This window comes from Metopolophium dirhodum, chromosome 7 (assembly GCF_019925205.1).
Source record: "Metopolophium dirhodum isolate CAU chromosome 7, ASM1992520v1, whole genome shotgun sequence".
Taxonomy (NCBI): domain Eukaryota; kingdom Metazoa; phylum Arthropoda; class Insecta; order Hemiptera; family Aphididae; genus Metopolophium; species Metopolophium dirhodum.
Genome location: NC_083566.1, coordinates 4,506,106 through 4,531,900, shown reverse-complemented (window position 1 = coordinate 4,531,900; position 25,795 = coordinate 4,506,106). Strand labels below are relative to the sequence as shown.

The window sequence follows — 25,795 nt, the reverse complement described above, 5'->3', positions numbered from 1 at the left end:
TATTTTGAATCTATAAAGTTGCGAGTGATAAAGTAATAAAAACAGCGCCTTCTTTTCAAAGTCTGTGTTTCGATGTTTCGTCTCTTTGCTTATTTTATGAACTTCAATGAAATTATGTCAGTGTAGAATAAGTCCAAAATATTGTATTTTACATTTTTATGAATATTGAGTAGGAGATTAGCAGACATTTTTTTCTATTTATTTCGTTCAATAACATGTTTATAGTGATAATAATAGTGTGTCCAAATACGTTTTCAAGTCTAAAACAAATTAGTAAGTACCATACTTCATATTTTATCCTTTGCAAAAATATCCAAAATGCCTTTTTGGCTACATATTTTAGACAGTTAATTTTTTTATACAATTGGGGAAGTGTTGAGATTTGTGTTTGCTTAGCTAAAAATGTACATGCAATTTATTATTATATTATATATATTTCAAAATATTTATGTTAAAAGTTGTATTTGGCAAAGCTGTACACCGGATGTCTGAACTAAATTATTTTCTAAACACAAAATAAAAAAACAGACGAAATTAATTTGACAATTTTTCTTGTAACCCTAAGTTTAATTATTTTGTTTTTTAATTTTAAGTACTTAAACGAATACGCATTTTTATGACATTGTATCAATAACGAACTATAAAACTATCGTTTTTATAGAGACTTTTATATGAATAATTTAGAGTTATAAACACCATCAATTGACTAGAAAATATAATCTGAAAAATATTATAGGGTATATATTACCTGTATTGTAGACAAAAACGTCTAAATGTTATCCAAAATATTAAATATAATATTATTTAATGTTTAGAATAATATGCATTAATGAGATAGTAAACAAGTAAAAATTATACGTAAAACAGTTGGATCAAAAAATGTATTTTAAAATCTTCATTTTTGAGATAACGTGAATTTTATTTTAAATAGACACTCCATCAATAAATTGTTTATCTATACTTAATACTAATAGCTTTAGCTGAATGCTCTTTAAAATCGAAAATTTTAATATTGCAACAACTATTAGAGGAAGTTTTTTTTAGATAGAAAAGTTATTTAAAACAAGAAAAGTAATAGTTACTAACCACATCTTGATAATAATATACTTGGCAAGACGAAGTAGTAGAATCACTTATTAAATCCAAAGATGTATCGTTGCTTTAAAAAATTCTAATACAAAAACATCTGTTACAGGCGTTACAGCCAACTTTAGTATCACCATTCACCAATATTTATAATTTAATTATTCAATTCATGCATTATATTCTATGCCAATATGTTTTAGATTCTGAGCGGAGCGATGAATGTATATTTCTTTTACAATGAAGTATGATTTTTGTCTGTCATTCACTAATAGAGTAGTAAAAATTCTTAAATCTTCAAATGTTGAGAATGATTTTAGTTGATATACTTTGGTGCCTCGAACGTCAAAAATTCACATACTTTTCCAAATAATCAGGAAAAATAAAACAAAATTAAAAAAAATCGTAATTAATATACTTACAAAAAAACAGATTTTGACAAAACCTAAAATTTTGCTTTTATTATTGTTCTAATTAAAAAAATAAATTACTATGAGATAATACAGAGACATGGAATAACCATAATATTAGCATTTAATAGCCATGAAATAACAACCAAATTATTTAAAAATATTTTGATTAATTTTGTGATATTTATAGAAATTTGAGATTCCCTATTTTTTAATGTATGTCTAATAACATTTTTGTCTTCAGTTAAAATGCTTGAAAATGTAGTACAAGATTTATTTTCAAAATCTGTTGTTTAAATGATTTAAAAATATTAAAAATATATATATGCATAGTTTTTTTTACAAGTGATTGAGTTCAATTTTTTTAAATTATTCATGAAAAATTGAAATTTATTTATTAGTTTAAAATTTATAAAGTGTTCAATGTTATAGTAGTTAAGGTTTGAACATATTTTAATATAAGTTTCAAATTTCGATGAAACTCGATATTTAAACAAAAAATAATGATTTTAGTTTTTTATCGTAATTCAAATATATTATTATAAGGTCTTACAACGTTCCACCATTACTTATATTATTATTTACTGCTATATAAAATACATTTTTTTTTTAATATTTGGATTGATTTTAAGCTATTTATACCACGGAGCAATATTCACACCATTGTACAGGACATTGACTTACAAATTAATAACAACTAGTAATATTAATCAACGCCTCAGTTCAAAACTGCAACAACTCGAGTTTTAACAAATCCAAGTTATGTACACCATCTTATGACAATTTCAGTTCAATAACGCAATGAAATATAGTTAAATTATTGACCACGAGAGAGCATTTTCAATATTTTAATTTACATTAGGTTACATAGAGAAACAATATAGAAAATACATTATACTCAATAAACCAATTTTTTGAGTTATTGCAGTTTTGAACTGAGGCGTCGAATTTTTATGTAATATACGTAATATTGTAATAATTATTATTTTGATATAATATCATCGTTGACCACAAAACAACCTCCTATGTGCCAAATTTTAGATTTTGAGATTTTGGTGTTCATGGATTCAAAAAAAAATTATTTATTATTTGATAATATCTCCTATGTAATTATTGCGTAGGTATCTTTAACGTAAAATTAATAAAAACTAATAATAAATAAAACCTCCTATGTGAGACTTTGAAATACCTTATATATGTGATTAAATCATAATATTACACCAACTATCATTCAAAAAAACTCCTACGTGACAAAAAAACCTTCTATATACGATTGGTAAGATGAAAATTCTAATTAAACTTCCAATTTAGCAAAACATTTATAATAACATTCAATATTTCCATAAATGTTGAATTTTTTTCCAATTAAGATTTTATATAGTGTTTATAGTTTTATACATTTTAGCTGTAGATCATTGGAAATTTGTTTGTTTTTTTTTTAAGTTTTTTGTGACCACTGTAAAATCAGTTTTTAGCATATGAGAGTTTTTGTGTGTCAGCGATGATATGCGATTTCTTTTTGTCGAAAATTAATAAACTATACCTACTGTATTACAAATAAATAAAAATTACTAATAGCCAATTAAATATAACACAAGATATCCTTAAAATTAATATAGACTGAGAGACTACTTCAGAATCATTTTTCTAAGTATCTCCACAACGATTTATCATTAAATTAAAATTTGACATACTATTATCCATTACACTGATCTACTCAATGATATTGTACACTCGACCCTTAGAGTCAGTCCTATACAGCAGAGCGAGTTCTTTAGTTATTTTTTTTTTCTTGGGGAACGTAATAAAATTTGCATAGTCTATTTATATTGATGATAATCTTATAATATTTATATCCCCAAATGCTGATAGTAATGTGTTTAAATGTTGTAAAATCAAGTATAGTAAAACGTAAAATAATATTAATTTTTTTTATATTATTAGATTAAATGTTTTGCGCTAAACAATAGTGTTTTATTTGTCGTATACTGGCCTCCATAGGCTTATAAATATAATATTGTTTAAAGAATCCACAAAGAGGAAAATAAACTGAAACGGCGATAGAATTTTTAATTTGAACAATCTGATCACTGTAAGGCACGTAAAAGAAATACAAGTTGTTCAACATATTTCAACGTTTTGTGCGAAGACCCATATCATGAATAATGTATTTTTACAAAAGCAATTATTATAGCATACAACATGATTTTTAATTGAATATACGATGAACCAATATTATGCGATTGTATTAATTTAACTATGAAATTATTAATAATACATTTTACTATATATCTTTTTTTTTTATTAAATAAAGTTACACTGACGTAGGTATGTCATCTTAAATTATTGTTGATTAAATAAATTTACAGATAACAATTAGTAATAAATATTACCATATTAGTAATAAAAGATACTATCGTCTACGTTTTAAAGTATTTATAAATCAGAAGAAAATTAAAATTAAAATTAAATAAACAATAATTATTACAACAGGTCGTATGGGCTTGAGTCGGATCACAGAAGGTGGGTCACTTGTCTTAGTCTATACAATTTCGCATTGTGAGCAGAATTGATGTGGTCAAAGAAGTTGATTGCTAATTTTTTTATGTAGGTACTCAGTGGTTGACTATTGTGGGTAGCTGGAAGTCTTTGTGGAGTGCATCATTACGTCCAAACCATGGAGCATTAGATATGGTTCTCAAAACTTTGGAACTACATATCTAATGGTCTATAGTTTTATAAATATTAAATATACGACGAGTGTTTGTCAGTGTGTGTATATGTACATTGTTTCAGTTTGAAATGAATAGTAAGTATTGTAAAATCATTTAACGATCATAAAATGAAAACCTCGAATCCGATATATCTAAATAAAATAATGATTAATATTAGTTGCTGAGAAGAAAAAAAAATCTAGAATTGAAATTCCAACACATATTAATCATTACAACACCGATTGAAAATATAGTAAAATGTCCGTCCACAATCTTAGTTTGGAGGAACTATTTTACATAAATGGTCAGATGTATCATGTATGGAAGCCATAAGGTTACCTAGTTAAGCACTGAATATTACTGTACATAGAGAGATTCACCAAGTATGGCCACCTTCTTTTTTCTTCAATAATGTAGTTATCAGATTATCTGATTAATCAGTTATCTGATTTTTTTTTTAGAGTTATCGAATATACTCGCCGACCATATTTTCCAATTCTTGAGATTTTTCGTATTACTATTAAGGAGTGTTCTGTAGTAAATCCAACTTCTGTTTTTAAAATGAGAACAAATGTTTAGTTTATTTTACCTTATTAATATTTGTATTATACTATTAGCTATATATATGTAATATATATTAATAATTTGATGTCAAATAAATATTATTATTATTTGTATAGTATTATATATGGCCACTTTAAATACGTAAAAGTACCCAATGTAGTAGGTATAAAAATGATTTTAGGTAAACTTCCTCACCACCTATACTAGTTAGACGACATAACGTTGTTTAAAAGTATGAGGTATTACACGTGGCGCGTTTTTTTTATTGTGGTGTCCCCGATAGGCCTAATCCACATTGTAAGCGAGAACTCGCGAACGCCGGTCGACTACAATAATAATACTTAATTTTCAAAGATTTGTACATGAAAAACATGCGCTTCTCGCGTTTAAAATGCATCTTATACATCAATATAACGTAATATGATTTATATAAATAAATTAAATATATTGAATTACACATTTGATTGGTTTTAATTTATTTAGAATTGTTTATTTTTTCGCCGCATGGCATTCGCTCATTTTAAGCGTACTAGTGTTGAATTTAAATGTGTTTCAGCCTCAGAAAAGGCAACCGAGACTGCAGGCGTTGAGGAATTTGTATTCGATCTTCACACAGTGTTATAAATCCATGGACTAAAAACGGGAAACCATTTTTGCGGAATACCCGTTTTTACTCCTTGAATTTATGACATCCACGTGACGAGTGTGGGAATAATTAATTAAATACGTCTTGAAATTATAATAACAGTCGTTTAAAAGAGTATACTTAGTTGAATTCATCACTGTCCTATATTATTATTATTATATTAAGTATGTATTATATTTTAATAAAAATGTAATATATTATTTATTATCATTTAGTGATAAATACCTATATCACTATGTTTCCAATCACTCACTCCAATAGAACCTCACTATCAACCTGCCTAAAATGACGCAAAACTCCTCCATAAACATTTTTTTACATACCCGGAACGACGTTTCTGTGTTTGTGAGGCCGGCTGGCATAATGTATTGGGCATGGAGATGAAATGGTGACGCATGCGTGGATGACAATATTAAGTAAAATAATTATTATACGCGACAAGAATAATACAGAGACGATACGCCGTGAAAATTTTTCATTCCAATCACTAAATCACCGAAATCCTCTAGAATTATCATCTTTCACCATCGTAGATGGCCTTCTATAAGCGCTAGTCTATCAAATAAGTTTAAAGCTATATAGTAGGTACTTACTTATATATGTATAATATTATGTACTATTACGATAAATACTAAATATTTGTAATAATATTAGGCGATACATATATAATACTTAATGTTTAAATACATATGTTTACAAAATAGGTACATACCGTTAACTTACCAAGACTTAATATACAAAAATAATTTCTTATTATCACTTGAAATCAATGACTTTTCTATAAAGGCATAACCGCATAACGCTTAACTTACAGTGATGAAACATTGAGGTACATAAAACAATTTCAGATCTGTATTCTGAGAAATCAAATCCTTTGTTAATAATTTATTGTGTTTAATATTGATCCGTACATCTATATGAATCTAAAACGGTTTAATGGTTTTATATTGTAAATTAAAATAATGCATATCCAAACAAAAATAATCTAGGTAAGGAAAGTTAAAAATAATCTCGGAAAAACTATTACAAATTACAAATTAAAACAATATATCGGAAAAATATAAATATTATTCATGAATACTAAAACTGTTGTATTTTATTTAAATTTATTTTGAACAAAAAAATAATAGGTAATAACATTAATAAGAAACAAACGGTTTTAATAATATATATTACGTAGTTAGTTTATTTTATTAAAATAAAATGTATAACAAACATATATTATTTAGCCTAGCCAGCATATTATATAAGGTATGCATTATAATATAAAATAATATGAATAACTAGTTTTTTTGGAAAACCTACGTTTAATTCAAACTTATATTTGTGGCCAACACAAGATAATACGAATTAATACTAAGTATTAAGTATGTATATAGCTGGCGTCCTACAGTAGGGGCGTCCTCAGGACTAGCGGAGGAACAGGAAAAATACTAATATTTGTAGAGCCCAAGATAGTAGATTCATTTAGTTAGGGTATCAATATTGCAATCGTTATTTCATCATTGAAATACTTAATAGATCGGAAAATATTATCATAATTTAATATTTCACTGAATATTTATTAAATAATACTTTTATTTAACTCTCTAAATCTTACATGAACCTAATATATAACGAATCTTCTAAAGCTGTAACTAACAAGACTTATATTATATAAGTATATTACAGTTTACAACTGTTGTCTATCAACCAAAACTCAATGATATATTAATTTTGGAAAATATGATGAGTCGTTTTTGAGTTATTAATATTATGAGCTATGAATATAATAATTGATTTAAAAATTTGTAGTAATTATTATTAATACAACAACAATAATTATTAAAATGGTCCGAATATAAAAAATACTAGATCCAATATTATTGCATCTATTTTATATTTTTGTAAAACCATTTTTAAGGGCTATTATCCTTATTATAAACATTTTAATATAATTTTAGTAATAACATTTTAATATAATTTTAGTAATAACATTTTAAGAAACTTTGAAATTTGAACTAGCATCAAAATTAAAAAAAATATCTACACTCATTAATTTACACTAAAAAGAGATAGAGAGGAGGGAGTTCTTATTTTAAAAACAGACATTTGTATCTTCACATGACACTCTTTAAGTAGTACAAATAATCATTAATCACAAGATTTTTAAAAGCAACAAGTAACATTTTTCACACTGTCATTCAAAAACGATGTTCTCCTTTTCTCCTATATTAATAATATGTATACGCTTTAACAGTAAATATTATTTTGGAAATACATACTTAGGTACGCGCAATTATGTACTTATATAAATTATTGTTCGTGAATCCACGTTCATTATCCAGAGTTCACAGCTAGGAGTCAAATTATATAGTCGATGTCGATTTTATTTGAAAAGATTACTGCTTAACAAATAACAACTATTTATCATCATTAATAATATGTCGCACGACACAAATAGACTATGACCCTTTTTGAATCTTTTTTGAATTCACTTACTGATAATAATTTCGGACACAAGTAGTATGTTCCCGGCCATACTGGATTAATGAATTTATCTCCGGCAACGTCGGGTAATATACAGCTAGTAGTTAGTGCCTACCAATGAAAATATTATTCACATTTTTCATAATATTTTATTGCTGCAGTGGTACAAAGGCCGACGGAGACGATGTCAACAACCGCATAATATATTATATCGTTTATGTCTCTGACCAGACGACGTTCGTCGAAACTGGTTTCTTGTGCATTCCCACCCTGGGTTGACAATATCCACCCGAGGTTTGTATTTTATTACGAAACGTCATGTATAATGGGAGGTAGGTATACATGTAATTGTCATACCTGTAGTACAGGTGAACAAAATGCATTATCAATGGATATAGTGCACACACATAAACAAAGACACTGAATTCGAAGGGAAATAACGATATATTTACTTGAGTTACAATATGATAGATTTAAAACGCTCGTGAGAAATCTTTAGCAAAATATTTTTATATTATCAGCTTTTTGGCAGTTGATCATATTGTTAACTGTGTTATACGTGATTTACTGAAAATTATTCAATTTAATAATAAGAGTTTTACGAGTAATATCTAATTAAAAATAGGTATATAAAGTATATTATGTAGGTTGTACCCAAGGTAGTAGGTTACTACCTAACCTACTGTGTACCTATAAAGCTATAATAGTTTTAAAAAAAAACAATTTTGAAAGTATTTTATTTTTTCGAACTTTTATAGCCTAGTACACAGTATCATAGTATATTATCTACAATAATAATACAACATATTCTGAAATCGGTTTCTGTACATATATTTTAACTCGTAGGACGTATAGAAAAACTCCTTACCGCTAACACTCGGCAAACCTTATCTGTATCCACGGAACACTTCGCAAATAGGTAGTAATAATAGTATAACACGCATTTCAGTAGTTTTATTATAACAATATTATATACTTTCACTGAGTCTTGGCAGCGCGGTCACTGCAGTACCCACACAGCTATACGGCCGTATATAGACATGCATATTACTGTGGTACGAACAATAATATTGTGGGTTATATAAAATACGAGTGCGTGTAATATCGTTCACACTGACACACGTAAATTTAATATATTGATAAATACTCGGCCGCATATAATGTAATATAATATTATTATGTAGCCTCTACCAAGCGAGATCGGAGTATGACCGCTGCTGCGACGACGATATCTACAACGGCGGTAGGTGGGCAAGCGGATGGCGGTGGTGGTGGGCTGCAGTATTGGATCAGCATCCGCGCACGAACCATCGCCAGCTCCGTCGACCGACTATCATAATAATACATAACTGTTTCTACTACTATTATTATTATTATTATTGTTATTCCGTATTTGCCTCCTCGCCGGGGATTATTTTACACACTAATCTAATATCGTTGTATATTAAAATAAATCCGTTAGAAATGCTGACCACTCCACGACTTTCGTTCGGCGTGCCGGCGATGTTGTTACTACTGGTCGTCGGTTGCCTTTGCAGACCACAGGACGCCGGAAATGGCAAACCGGCGAGAGACGGAGGAGTCAAACCGCTGGAGAGCGCGACTGGGCCGACGACTCCCTTCAACAACCGGAATAGCAGACTTCAGAAGCCCACGCAAGGTAAAATTTCCCATACGAAACGTAAGGATTTCGAAAGGAATAAAAACGGTTTTTCGATAATCCTCCAACCCGTCTCGGCCCCTTATCACTAGATGAATAGATTAAGACGGTGCAGTACTTATAGCTAGCAAGTATGCCCTTTGCAACCTAACCTATTGGATATTAGGTATACTGAATTTTACGTCATAACCGTTTTTTTAATAATTCAAAATTGATTTTCCGGTAGTGTTGAACACGGGCTTTGACGAGATCGTCGTCGAGTCCAATTTGCAAGTGCACAACCGAGTCGGATCCAAAAACAAGTCAAAGATCATGTTGCCTTCCAACTCGACGACCGCGGCTTCATCGATGCAGACCAACAAATCGGCCAGATCGTTGGTGGTCTGACGCGTGTGACGGCACACTTATCACTGAAACGATGAGATGTATAATATTATAATATACCTTTACCTGTCTTATTATAATTTACCATAAACCACGCACAATGTATTAATCCGGACAATATAATTATTATTTTTATTCAAACCGCATCGCGCTCCGATCTGCGTTACGTTCGACAATTAATGCAGCGAACATGTTTGTAATATGAAACAAAAAAATGAATATAATTTATATTTATTTATGAATTTAATATATTATACTTAATATACGAACATGAGTCACGTAATGTAGAGTTGTAATTATGCGTAAAGAGGCATACCAGCAGTTATTGACTTGTATGATTGCTTATCGAAATTAAATTTTTTTTAAATTTGACCATACCTATATAGATACTTTGCCCATACGATTTCTTGTTGCGTAGGTATAGATCCATAGTTATATTTTCTTTCTTGCATTTATATGATTATAATACTTTAAAGGTAAAAATTACAATAAGATTAACGAGATTAACAAAGTTTTCGATTTGCATTTGCATAATATTATTGAAAAAATATTACAATATTTACAATGAATAATCTTTATTATATTATATGTATATACAAGAATATTACAGTTAATCTGGATTATAACTATATAATTGTGTAACTTTAGAGTTGATTCTTTTATATTAAGAACAAACTATATTATAAACCGACCTTCAGAAACTTATAAGTTTTTTGACATTTTTTTACACTGTATACTTGTTTAAGTTATTTAATATAATGTTGAATCAAATTACATTTATATTGTTTTTTATTATACGTATATTATTATAAGGTCCTTAATTTCTCATAAATACAAATTGAATAATATAATTATACATATTATTTACAATTTATAGACTATAAAATTATTGTCTTATAAATTTAAAACGCATTAATTTTAAGACTAAAATTATTGGTACCTATAAATCTAAAGTTTTGTTTAATTGAGTATTTTAACCATCACTTTAAATAAAACTAAAAATTAAAGTTTAATGGACCTATACCAAATATTAATAATATTTAATAAAAAAGGTGAAAAAACTCATAGCTACCTATATACAATTATAATTTATAACAAATAAGTTGTCCTAGTTCCTACTTTTCTTACCCAAGTGTAATGATTATACCCTTAGGCCCTAATTATAATACATATTATATTAATACTATGCATTCTAATAGACGAGAGTCATATTTTGGCATTGACGTATATAAGTAGATATGGCATCGCATATAGATTTTTTTCGATGTGGGATGTGTAAGTTTCAGGCGGTGTACCTATGTTTTAATATACAATATTGTTCATAACTTCTGAAAAGAATATTACATGGATATTACAGTCTCGGGTGATCCATTTAATGTAAGACACCTATCGTTCAAAAACTATTAACGTTTTTGAAAGTATATGTTACATAATTTTAAGTCGTTAAAAACAACATTTTTCTGAAAAAAAAATTTTATTTCCGATTTTTTTTATCGTTTTTGTTTTTTAATTTTTACTTTTTTAATAACAAGATGCATTTTTAGTTCTTAATTTCATTGTAGAATATTTTTTAGATACTTACTTCAAATTTTGATGTTGAGTGGAGTGGTATAAAAGGTGGGAAGCCTCAAAACATTGGTCCACTATTCATCTCATCGAAACTTTAAAATTTAAATACTTATAAGTTATAACTAATTAACTAGGTACCTACTTGACTGAAAATTGATTTTTATAGATAGAAATACTCATACCTAGTAATATTATGCTTCAGAGTATGAAATTAAAAATGTAAGTTGTCGTAAGTAAAGTAAAAACTTAAAAAATAGTAAAAATAAGTTGTTTTATAACGACTTAAAATTATGTAAAGATATATTTTCAAAAACGTTATTGTTTTCTGAAATAATGAGTTATATTTACGTTAAATGGATCACCCGTATACTAGGTAGATATTAGCAATGTATTGTATGAATAGCCAAAATACAATATTAACTCCATCGTACTTGAAATAATCATTAAAACATTATATAACGTAGGTACTTAAGGGATTATTGCTTCTGTGATTAAATATTAGGGAGATTAAACCATAATATAATTGTGTAACTACACGTACAGGTATTATAGGAGTATTTTGACGGACGTATAATATAAACTATAATAGTAAAACGATTCATGCAGTATCGTAACGGTACCTCTCAGTAACGACTAATAATAATTGTTTTATCCTATATAAGTGTATACTAAGATGGTGCATTACCGTATAAATAGCAAGCGAATTAACCATACATTTTCACTTATTAATTATTATACAGTCACTGGTTTCCTGCAGTATCGCATCGTCTATTCTACTTTGCAGTACAACTGAGAACCTATGTTTGATTTGTTCTCTATTATATCAATATATTATTGATCGGTAAGTGCGCGTGAAGTTCAATGGTAAAATAAATAATAATGAAACAGACTTTATACCTACATGACGTGTGGATACACGTGCATACCGTATACTCGTAATAAATAATTCATATTGTCAGTTATACTTAAGCGTGTTGTTGTGGGTATAAGAACTGTTGTAACTCGAAAAACGAAAAACCTATGTTAAAATGCTCATAACACAAACAATATTTTACATACAATATTACGATTCGAATACCATATTTTTTTGGAAATAAAATATAATATGAAAATAATAAGTACTTCTCGAGTGCATTGTCAGAATGTAACTAATATTTTATACCATAAGAGGCCATGAACTGCAACTAAAAAAAACATCTAACATCTTTTAGTTATTACTCTAATATTGTAGGAGTAGGCACTGACACGACAGTGCGAATCGTGTACAGTTCCAACTTTCCAAGTTACTTTGTGGAATAATAATTTAGTGATAGGTATATTCGTCGGCCGCCGTGCAACTACAGAAAAATGTCTGGTTAGGTATAATATAATATTCAAAATGATCATAACACTGATATGAATAGTGGCTTTATATAGTACTTTATACCGATGTAAATCATTTAATGTAATATAAATGAATTAATGACATGGTACTCCGTGCAGGTAAAAATAATATATAGCTGTACAATATGTGTATCGATATTTTAAAACAATTATCGTAGTTAGTATGAAATAAATAAGAGGAAAACAATTATGCCGGTGTAAGTTAAACTATTGTTACATAGAATTTCTAAATAAATAATATAATAATAGTGAAAAAATCGCTATTGCTTTGTGTGTTAATTCTAAAACGCTTCCGCTATAAAAAAATCACCTATACAGTTTTTTTTAACGCAATTTCTAAACTCAATTTTCCATAGCTTCATAGGAAAACCTTGAAATGTTTTCCTGTTCTGGTATATTTAATATATTATGTATGTGGACCGTGAAGTAATTCGATGAATTCGTATATTATAATATCTACTAGCTTATAAGATTATTATATTAGGTACTTTTTGAAATAAGCCATGTAATAAACTAAATAATATATCTTTGTGGTGTAGTAAAATGTTAAGTGTTCACACAGCTGATACGTCATAATAATGGTTTACTTAAATGCTAACAGTGAATCAAAAATTACTAAAAGTTTGTATTAAATATTGGTATAAACATATTGGTTTAATGAGGATACAAAGTATGATGCATTATTATTTATTATGTTTATGTGATTATGTATTTTATCATAATATTATACATTATGCAGAAATATTTAATTACAACGAGTTTGAGTGGTGAACCGATCAATTATAAAGATTAGAGTTCTAACTACTGTTGTTTGTGTGAATTAACGCGAATGTGACTTGTGAGCTTCCTATAATAGTAATTATTAAATTGGTATTATTTTCCATTCGCCAATGTCGTTTATTTACACAACTGATTCCAAAATATCAAGCATTAATAATTAAAGTTTTGTTGATGATCATTATGTATAATATGTATGTATTTAAACGTTTAAAAATCTTGGATAAAAATCAAAATCGTAAAACTAAATAGTTTTTTGATTTATACAAGACAACGTACTTGTCTAACTTATACCGCTAATGTTCTTTACAAGTGTCATTCCTTCAATGAGATTAATATCGATCAAGTGTTGTCACTTTTATTTGATAAGACCTATGTAATCCATCGATTTAAAAGTAAAAGTAGTACTTACACGAAAACAAACATTTAAAATAAAATGTATTGTTTTAGCGGTTGAGCATAGATTGTATAATATAAAATACACTCAATGGTGTTACTAACATTTTCAGATATTGCTAAGTCAAATCGTTCATATTGTACGCATAATAATATATGTAACTATTTCACAGGTGCCTAATACGATACAATAATATTCTTTTGACCTTTTTGTCATTTCGTCGGTCATAAATCATAACTAATGACGATATTATACAACTTACTACGGACAACAAACATACTATTATGTAGTAAGCTAACTAATATTACTATGCAAAATACTTTTAGTTTTCGTAAGACTTAGTTGAAAACGAGTAACAACAAACACATATTACAACGACATTTCTGAGTTGACGAATGGTAATTCCGATTTAGAATGTAGGTATCGTGCCATTGTTATATCTACCTATACGTTGTTAATAATGCACTTAAAGTACAACATATAGTTTCCTCGATTTCAATGACTTCTAGACTTTTACTGCAGTGAAATCGACAAACCTATTGGTAAATCGAAAACATCGCTACCTCATTTACGTTACATAAGTACGTGGGATTATATTTTCAAGTTTGAAAATAATATTGTATTGAACTCTAAGAGGTGATTATATTTTATAATATCCTGTACCTCGTGTACCCATAAATAAATAAATATTATTTTAGATGGTCAATAGCAATAATAATAATAATAATAATAATATTATCTATAATAGCTGTTAGGTTATAGAAATATTATAGTTGCCCGTGAAATATATACCAAACGGACGAGATAGTCGCTTAGTCACTATGCAGAAGAAGATTAAACCATCTAACCTGACCATACCCGGATACGACCTGTGGACAAGAAAACGTAGGAAAACACTTAACGCGTTCGTATAATATACGTATTGTGTACATTGTCCAACATATGAGAAACATGCCAACCGCCACGACCTTGGTGACTGAGTTTTTTTATGCATGTTTTGTCGGCAGCGACATGATATGTGTCAAAAATGAATTATGAACAATAATTATTATTTTTAAATCTATCCAGCTCAATCAAAATATCATAGTGAAATATGTCACCGTCAAACGTTCAAAAACGAAAACAATTTTAACTTTAGAATTAGCTACAGTAATATCACCATATAATATTCACATTTTATTCAAAAACCGAAATCGTTGATCACGGATTTTGGTTATTTGTACCTTACCTTATTTTTATCTTACTGAAATATAATGCATCACAAACGGCTTACACCGTGTGTAAACGAAACCATAAAATACAAAGCCAGTCTAATACAATAATTTATAGGATATATACTTTATAATTTAATGTGAATATTAATCCGCTTTTAGTTAAAACTACGATATTAATAACGTACACAACTGGTTTATGTCTACATTTTATTAGTTTCGTTTAGTGTTTCAACTACTGACCTAAATTAGAAAACTTAATACCTATAGTTAAGTATGTAATTGATGTGGTATTCTGTTTTAGCTTCGCTAAATGTGTTATATTTCTTCAGATATCCTGTTTTAGACATTAAAATAACTTTAAAACGCATAATGAATAATATAATAATATATACCGTAATCTACAACAATGTATATATAATAATATACTGAGAAATTATTGATTTAGTAATGGTCCCAGTGGGTATACTGAACATTTTATATGATAGGTGTGTAACGAAAAATTGTGTTAACCAAATTCGAGCAGTATTAATGGTCCAATTTCTTATATACACATTCATCAATAATGCGAATCAACGTTTGTAAATAAATAAATTTTCTAACAATGCAAGTCCGAAACACAAAACCTTTACATTTTTTAACTAGTTTTAAATATAACAAATCATATTATAATAAACGTTATTTAGGGTGATAACGGTTTAAGTATAACGTATTATAGGGTGATTTTTGTATTTAAATGTTTTGCTTTACGCTGCACAATATCTATTTAATTGATATATTTTATTTAAATTGTACTGCTTAAAAATTATAGAAGGCTTGTTAGGTTAGTTATACCTTACTGTTATTTACTGCAATAGCGATAACTAATAATAATTTTCCTAATTTATTATTGTTTACTAAATACAAAATAGAGGTAAAACTGGATCTAGTATTTGTTATACTGGTCCATTTTTACAAATTATTAATATTGATAGAATATATGTATTATTAATGATTACAATAATCACCATAGCCCCCATATCTTATAAACCCATTACCACGGACTTTTTATCCTTAGAACACAAAGTTGAATAACTTCCCGTATGCATCTTAATTCCGATACGTCTACAATTTCAGCAAAATTTCCACTGTTTAATTTACAGTTGAAAAGGGATGTTCTCATTTGAAAAACAGAAGTTTTTATCTCCACAGGACACTCCTTAAGTACAATATAAAATGTCAACAATTTGAAAATACGGTCTTAAAGTATATTTAAAAATTCCAAAAATCAGATTTTGAATAACAGTATAGGTAATTGAAGAAAAAAAGAGGGTGAGCAACCTGTATATTGTAGCATTCTTTTATTATATTGTATTTAACAGTTAACTGTTAGGTTATTGCCACAGATTGTACAGTGTACACAGTACACTAGTATAGTTGTATGTGTGTGTCCTGTACATTTTTACCTATATTGTAATTTGTAATATACATAGGTACCTACGTAGTATACATAATATTATATCATCACTTTGTTTGTATATATATATATATGTGTATCACCTTCGGTTACATATTATTCTAATCAATTTTATAACATCTGTAACATATATTTTGTAGTAATGAACCTGTTCTTCGTCTTCTTCTTCTTCTTCTCCATTTTATTTTTCTCATTCTTCACTTTCTCTTCTTTCTCTTCTTTAACTGTTCGGTTTCACTCAGATTTTTTGTCGGTATACAATTCATGCATATTAAATACGTTTTCTCTAGTTCTCTAAAATACAACACATATATTAGAAATACCTACATAATATTATACATGTCCGAACTAATAACACACAGCTTAAGTATATAATTTCGGTTATATTCCATATTCAAAAACAAATTTGAAAAACTAAGTAACCCCTTTATTGCACAGTTACTTCGAATTTGATGTCGAGTATACCTTATAACATTGACATTGAGTGAATCATATAACTATGTATTCTAAATTTGATTTAAATGATAAATCATTATACAATTTTCATAAAAACAAAAACGGTTCTGATTTAAGACTAGTATTATAGCTAATGATATATTTTTATTTCAATATTAAGGTAAATTATTTTACTATTTATTTGTATAATTTATTTTTATTATTATAAAACGTAATTATTCTTTTAAATATCTAATTTCGTCTAAATTTAATATAAAATGCCTATGCAAGATTTTTAGTTAGGTTAGGTTAGGTTAGGCAAGCTACTTATGAGCAACCTAGTATTACATTTTCAATCTTTTCGACACAGTGAACAATTTGTACCGAAATTAATAGAAAAAAATATTTAAAAAAATTTACAATGACCCGTAAATAGCTTAAAAAGAGTTAAAATATTTAGGTATATGAAAAAAATTTTAAATATCTATGGTTATTCGTTTTTGGGTTACACCAAAACAACAAAATTTTGTACGATACTGGTTTTGCATGAAAATTTCCTTTTTCCTTTAATTTTTTTTTTGTTCTTCCCAGTTATTTTGACAAATAGGTACTATAATAATTATTTACATTTGACTCATCAACTTTATCCAATTTTCTACCAGAAACTATCCCCAATTTAAAGAAATCTATGCATTTTTACTACCTTTACAACATTTTTACTAAGATGATGACAGATTGGATAGATTAAAAATATTTTTAAAAAAATACACTTTATTGTAAAATCATTGCACTCATTGCTCCACTCAAAATCTAAAATCTTATTTCCTCATTTTTTTTATATATATTTAATAGTTGAATAAATACACTAATAGTGGTTGAATATTACAAATATTTATTGTATTTTGTTTTGTTTTTTCATGGCAATCGTTATTTTTAAACACATTAACAATAAAAATACATTTTAAATTCTTAAAAACTTGTTTTATTTTAAACGAAACCATGTTTTAAATGCAATATAAAAATACGCTGTTATTTATTGTACAATAAATTTAAAAAATAATATTATTTCTAAAAAGTCAGTCGATTTTGATGTATTGTTTCATCATTTAATCTAACCAACCGAAAAAACAGTTTTAAAAAAAAAGGTTTAAAAAGGATATAGTATAATATGAAAAACCATTTTTAAATGTTAAAAAGTGATATCGAACTGTAAAAAGAGTCGTTTACAATGTCGGATAAATAATCTTATCTAAAACCAATTATTACTACTATAATTTTTCAATAAAAATACAAATAAATAAACATTATTAATTATAATAATAAACATAAATTAACAATAAAAAAAACAACATAGCACACGCATAAAATTGATTTAAAACAAAATATTTGATGTTTAGGTCAAACAACAAAAATAATTCACTAATTATTTCAATAATATTAAAGTTATTTTAATTTTAACTAAAATCATATAATATTTTGAATATTATACTAATAAAATTTTTATTAATTCATTTTTATCTATATAAAAAGGTAACTTAATATATTACGTGACGTTTGAAACTAAAAAAAAAATAGACAAAACTCAATTAGAAATATTATAATAAATTAACAAAATTAAAATCGAATTTAATTTGTAAAATTAAAATAAATTATTATTGTTTTACAAGAAAACGAATACAGCCTTTTCATCGTTTTAATTTGTTGGGTCTTCGTGGTCCACCATGAATTTGAGATTACAAAAACAACACACTACATTATTATTATAATTTAAAAACGTAAGATTAGTCGATTTTGCATTGTATATTATTATCTAATTTTATATTATAAAGTGATGTATACTGTAAGCGTAATACAATAAAAAATACAATAGTATAAAGTCAACAAAAAAAAAAAAAAAAGAAAAAGATTGTTTGTTACAAAAGTAATTGACTTGAAAATACGAAAAAAAGTTTCACCTAAAATAACAAATTTCCTATCAACAATAAAATACGCATAGTATTCACAATAAATAATCGTTTATAAAAATATATCTAATAAAAAAACATATAAAAAAAAATTCTATTGTTTATTTTTCGTTGCCTACAGTAAATGTATTATTATACCGGTAAGGAACGAAAATAATTATTCCATCTATATAAACTGTAAGTGATGCTACTTTTTTTTATATAAATTGAAAGCACCATGTGGTGATTATAGTAATATAATTTTGTCATGTTTTGACGTACGTAAAATTATTAAAAATATTAATTATACACCTAATATATTTACATAAGTTATAAATGAAAAAGTTATAAATTTAATCCGTATAAAATTCAATAAATATTAAACAGATCTCTCCGAGGTTATGAATAAGGAACATGACATATCGTGTTAATATTGATGTTCTTTAGTACCATCTACCTGTAAAACAAAACATAAAATAAATATAGTATGCTATTTTTAATTTTAAGTTTAAAAATGAGTCATTACTAACGATGGTTAAATGTTTTAGATGAAAATAATTGATGCTACATAAGTACATAACTATTATTATGGCAAAATCTTACTACAGAAAAACCATGGAAAGCAGAAATCAATGTGACGCTAGACATTTAAAAATAGACATTTCAAAAAGTGGATCATAAATAATGGACATGATAGTTAGTTAAATCTTACAATAATTATTAGTTATAATTAATAAACATTGAAACAGTCCGACCTCGCGAAAAATGGATTAAAAGTCAGTGGTTTGATCATCCAGGAATCATTCTTTTGATCAGTTTCATATTTATCTGTAGGTAGGAAAGTAATATTATAATATAACAATCCAACTTGAATTTAACGCGATATGTTCAATAGTTGATGTTCGTCTAGTATGTATATTATAATATACTAATCTACGAAACATTTTATAGTTGAATTTACAATATGATGCCTTAATTTTTTTGTATAGATACTTTTTGAGTTTATTCAAAGTTAGGATTGATTAGTTGGTAATTGTACTATGTCTTACTATCGTATTTATTTACGCGTGTTTAGAAATTTGGATCAATTTATAAATTATAATTAGATAGATATATAAGGTGAAGATATTATTTACCGCAGCGATGGAATTTTGCTGTGTAGGCAGTCGTAAATCAAATTAAAAATAAATCTTTGAAGGCTGGTAATCAATAATAATCATATATTTACAATGGTTTAGATGAAGAAATACTTAAATATTTGCTGGAAATAATTTACAAGTAAATTATCATTATTGGAGTATAATTATTGGTATGTAGGATCTACTTAACACAATTAATTTACTAGGTGGGTATCATTTTTTGTGTAAGTACTACTCAACTATGTAGCATACGTCTTAACAAGTATCTAATTTTATAAGGGAGACTATTTTGCCACAGCTAAATTCTACTAACAATTATGAATGTTGAAAGGTTTGATTCACGCATCGAAAAAAAAAATTGAAAACCAATGATTTAAATTTGTATGTACTGTATTAATACATAGATGGTTTACCAAGTAAAAAACTAAAAACTTCATAAAAAATATAATCCAAATAAAATGGGTAGAACTTTGGTTTGAAAACGGTTCACCTTTGTTAATACTATAATTAAATTCTACATTGGTTTAACTTATACTCTACAACTGTTATATAATGCATTTAAAAAAATGCAATTATATTTTATTGATAAAATTATTTGCTATTAATATTTTTTTTTTATGCAATCTCTTTTTTTTTGTTATGTCCACACATCATATTGTTACATTTGTATGCAATCAAACATGGTTCTTTAACAATATTTCACGGAAACGTCTTCAGAAAAATACATTTTGGTGGAAACAAGAATCGTACCTTTTACGTTTTTGATTGAAACCAGACTACTATTAGGTATCCAGTAACCGATTTTATGGCGGAAAAGAGCTATGACCCTATTAAATTTGTTTTATTCGTTGAATAAATATATTATACATTCAATCGAGATTAGAAAATATACGTGGCCATCGACTTTCCGTATTCATATTATAATATTATTATTTGGAATTTGGATAATATTAAGGTTGTTAAAATGTGTTGTGTGAGTCCAGCCAAAATAATGTTGATCTACGTAGATTTTCCGAAGTTATTGAACTTTAAATCAACCGACAACCTGTACGACCTATTTACCGTTATTTGAGTACAATGATGTTAGATAACCTGTTACATATCATATCATATTATATATTAATATATTATTAAGTTTATGAAACTATTACCATACAATTCATATTAAATTATAATATGATAATGTTGGTTCTCGAGTATAATATCATCAAAAACAGATTCATATTATGTAGGTTTTTATTGATTATGATTTACAATTTTATTTATACTTTAAGGAACATTATTATTTTAGATTCAACTTATTTATATAAATTGTTGTAATTTGATATTTTTCGTAGTACCTGATATTATAATACGAAAAGTAATATTTCTCGATATTATATTAAATCGTTTTTATTTTTAGCTCCCATTTCAACAACTCGGACCACGTTTTAACAGATGTTTGAGATTTTATTATTGATTCCCGGTTTTAAACTTTATAGACTTAAATTCAACAATATTATATACATTCAGAATTATGATAGCCGTCCTTCATGAAATTAACTTAAACACATAATACCGAATGCTCACTTTAGTCAAACAGTTGTTTCGGTCTTGTCAGTGATGGGTGTCAGTTGGCTCAGTTCTTCCTCGTTAATCGGCAGTTGATGGTCGTCCTCAAAGTTTATACTCCCCGCCTTGTACCAGACAATTATATCAACAAAAAAGGCGCACATCATCAGTATCCCAGTAACACCTGTTGTGGACAAAATAAGAACAGTTAATTGGAAATTAATTTGCTTTTAAATTGTCATATAACTAGATATTTTGCATATCATAAGCAAACGGCGCTCACTATAATAACAAATTATTAAAAATCCAAACACCGTCCAATTTAAGTTTTTATAGTCTCCAGTTATATACTTTGGATTAAAAATGTATTGATGCTTAATTATAAAATGTATAAGTATTATGTATACCTACCATCATCAAGTAAAATATCATAGGCTGAGATGTTGCTGCATTTTTTTATCGTGTTTAAAAATGTAGCTTTACAAGTTAAATTTGTGCCACAGGTATTTAAATGTAATTTGTATTTTACGCTCTATCACAGCGGTTCTCAACCCTTGTGTAGTGGTGACCCAAGATATTTTTACCAAATTTTTCATGCGACCTTTTTATAAATAATGTTCGATGAAACGATTACATTTGATAAGCATTTTACTGAGTACCAATTATCAATATTGTGAATGTCTTATAATGGTAGTCTATCACATTTTATACGTTTTGGTAATTTTTAGAATCAAAGATTTTTTTGAATTAATAGGAATTTATCAGCTGACCAACGAAGACAGTTTTTATTTTAAAATACTAAACAAAAACCAACCATAATTTATACACCTATTACAACGTAAATTAATTTTCAAGATATATCAAACTTAAGTACAATATGATTATTTTTCGGATTATTTGAAATGTATTTTATTTATTTTAAAAACACGCGGAATCTTATGATATTTAAAAGTACCAGATTCTAGAATTTTTTTGCGTTTTATAGATAAAATAAATACATTTAAATGTTTTTGTATATAATAAATTATTTGGATAAAGCATTTATGTTTTTATTTTTAGATCGTTTTGCTAAACCTATTTGGGCATCAAAATCTCACACCTAATCATAACATTTTTTCAATAGGTAGGTAGGTACGCTACGTATAAGTGCAATATGAAAATATCTAATACTCAATCGTCTATCTCCGAGAATTACGTATACGTATACATAAACGCATAATATAATAATATCGACTCCTAAAGTGTATAATAATAATATTGTGTTTGGCAATCTAATCTTCCCAGATCGACCGCCGCCGGATATTACCATGGTAGAAGATACGGAACGAGTCCGAGTTGTACAGAGAGCACGCTCCTTGTTTTCCGCACGTCATTTCCCATATGAGACACGCAGAGTCGACGACCGCTCCGTACAATATGGGGCAAGGAACGTTACCTGTATGACAATAAAACAATAATATTGTTATAATAAAAGTCGTCGTGTGTGAAAAAAGTTTTCAAAATAATATTAATACTTAATAATTAATGTAATATCAATGATCGTTTTAATATTATAATATAGAAAATAGTCAGTCTTGGCTCTTGAGCGTGTAGTACGCGTATGTGATATATATACACATTATATTATATTATATTATAATATATTTATAATATTATATACCTATAACCTATATGGCTACATATGTATGCATGTATGTATGGATGTAAATCTGAATTGGTTCCGAAACGTCAAAGTTGGTTACCGAATTATTTTGTAGGGTATGAAGAATATTTTTTATTTTCTATATTCCAAGACCATTTTCATACAGTTATTTGTTTTTATGACATTGTTTGTAGGTATGTAATTTAAATACTAAAACACAAGTAGGTAAATAAGATTTAGACAGTAATTGGATTATTCCTTACGAATTTTTTTCATCAGGCGATTATAATATAATACCACTCAAAGCTTTCTTTTACAGCTATCGCTTATAGTTTTTACCTGTTTAATATTTTATTTCCATGATTTTCGTGATTATATTAAAATAGGCTCCTATCGACAGTAAAATGTAAATTACTTATTTTTAAACATGATTTATAATTTTTTTTTGTACAAGTCCAGCATTTAATATTGCTTACCACAAGTTATTTTATTAGGTACTAATTTTTGTTTTCGAGTATTCATTTTTCCATTTGCTATACAGTGTATTTTAAAAATATTTACGTTGCAAAAGTAAAGGACCCCTCATTCAGTTTTTATAAATTTCTTGTTCATAAAATTACGTTTACATACAGATTTCAGTAACAACGGGGTTCCCCCACAAAAATTTACTAAATTAAATAACATAATATTATTACTATTAAGTATACAGATATGTCTAACTAAACATCTAACTTGACAATCTTTATTAATTTTTTCATTATTTCCGGGACCACCTCTCGTACAGTCGTACGTTTCCGCTCGGTAAGCTGCATTGTACCCATTGCACCTCCTAAATTCGGCCCTAGGTGCCAACCATATCTACCCTAAATATATTCCCTGCTAAACTATCACAAATGCAATGTATTTTTACTTTGGGTAGTTCGCAAGATATGTTATTAGTAAGACCACAGACCACGGACCACGGACGTCGAACGGTTGTGGCCGCTATGACAGTTGGACTCACCGAATAGGCCTATGGCAAACTGTATGAGCCCAAGAGCCATGGCCTTGTCCTGAGGATGTACGCATCGAAGTATGAGCAACATGCTGCCCACCTCCGAAGTGGAATGGATGAACACAAACAAGGAGAACAGAGCTATGTACCAAAAGCCCGAGTCCTCGCAATCGTCTTTGCACGGGCCCGGATATGCCTCCGTGGCGTTGGTGTTCATGCACTGGCAGTCCGTGAACTGCAAAATAATGTAGAAGATAACGATTTGTCTTCATTCGTGATTAGAGGGCACTGAACCATGCTATAGGTATTAGAAGTTATAATATTATGCGACTGTAATATTAGATGGTTTGTGCGCAGTGGTCGATCTGATCGCATAATTTAATCAGTTTAATAATTTATTTATTTATGGAATAATATTATAGTAAGTACTGCTGAGTAAGTAAATAAAAATGTTGTGTAATTGGGAAATCTTAACTTATTTTAATTAAAAGTTGACATTATTTTTTTTGTATTTATTGCAATGCATATTATACTAGTAGGTATATAATAGCCCCCGAATTTAAATTGTATTTATTTATGAATTAGTCCGAAGAAAGTATGAGAAGAAATGTCTTCAAGCAACTATTAATTTTGATAACTTTATAATTGCATATAAACAATTAAACTTGAAATAATAATAACGTGTATATTATTTTAACTGTACAAAAACTAATTTAAATCGTTGAGTTAAAATTGATAGACAAAAAAATGATTACTGCGTTGTGTAAATTATGTTTTAATCATTGAATCTTAACTATTGTTTTCAGCTCGTTAATGTCCAGCCTCGGAGCGGCAATAATAATGTAACCTATATTATACCGCAGTAGGTAAACAAACAATATGATATTAGGTACCTTGTAGCCGGTGATGTACTCTTTTCCGGACGTCCGATTCCGGCATCCGGCGTGGCACGCCGAGAAGTACGTTATCCCGTCCACGCCACAAATCGGACTGAACAATTCCTCGTCGCACACGCATTGGTCTGAGCACGGAGACTCGAACTTGGGCTGATTCCTGCGCAAGACAATCACAAAATGGACAGTTATGAGAATGCATTTCCACCGTACTGACGGGAAAACTGTTAAGTGATTATGTCAATAAAAAACGTTTATACATACAGATTGCAGCGGCAGCAAGGTTCCCTCACAAGAATTTATTAAATTAAATAACCTAATGTATACTATATCTCACTAAACATCTAACATAGTTTTTTTTATTTTCACCATTTCCAGGACCACCCTCCAAACGTTTTTTAGCTCAGTACCCAATTACAACACCCATATGGCACCTCCCAAATACGGATCTGGGTGCCAACAACTAAAGTTAACG

The 25,795-nt window shown here is 27.9% G+C and overlaps 2 protein-coding genes across 2 annotated transcripts in view; one reads left to right on the top strand and one right to left on the bottom strand.

The window, feature by feature from the left end:
- The first annotated feature begins 9,168 nt into the window (after window positions 1–9,168).
- LOC132948696 (uncharacterized) lies at window positions 9,169–10,213 on the top strand. The gene is made up of 2 exons (XM_061019302.1): window positions 9,169–9,546; window positions 9,773–10,213. The coding sequence occupies exons 1-2, from the start codon at window positions 9,351–9,353 to the stop codon at window positions 9,931–9,933; spliced, it is 357 nt and encodes a 118-aa protein (XP_060875285.1). The 5' UTR covers window positions 9,169–9,350; the 3' UTR covers window positions 9,934–10,213.
- An 8,243-nt stretch (window positions 10,214–18,456) lies between these two features.
- LOC132948531 (solute carrier organic anion transporter family member 74D-like) overlaps window positions 18,457–25,795 on the bottom strand; it is a 49,578-nt gene continuing 42,239 nt past the window's right edge. The window contains exons 5-9 of the mRNA XM_061019038.1: window positions 25,321–25,480; window positions 24,437–24,662; window positions 23,098–23,226; window positions 21,810–21,975; window positions 18,457–19,558 (exon numbers count right to left, since the gene is read on the bottom strand). Coding sequence (XP_060875021.1) covers window positions 21,815–21,975; window positions 23,098–23,226; window positions 24,437–24,662; window positions 25,321–25,480 — 676 coding nt within the window. The 3' untranslated portion in view covers window positions 18,457–19,558; window positions 21,810–21,814. The remainder of the gene's footprint in view (window positions 19,559–21,809; window positions 21,976–23,097; window positions 23,227–24,436; window positions 24,663–25,320; window positions 25,481–25,795) is intronic.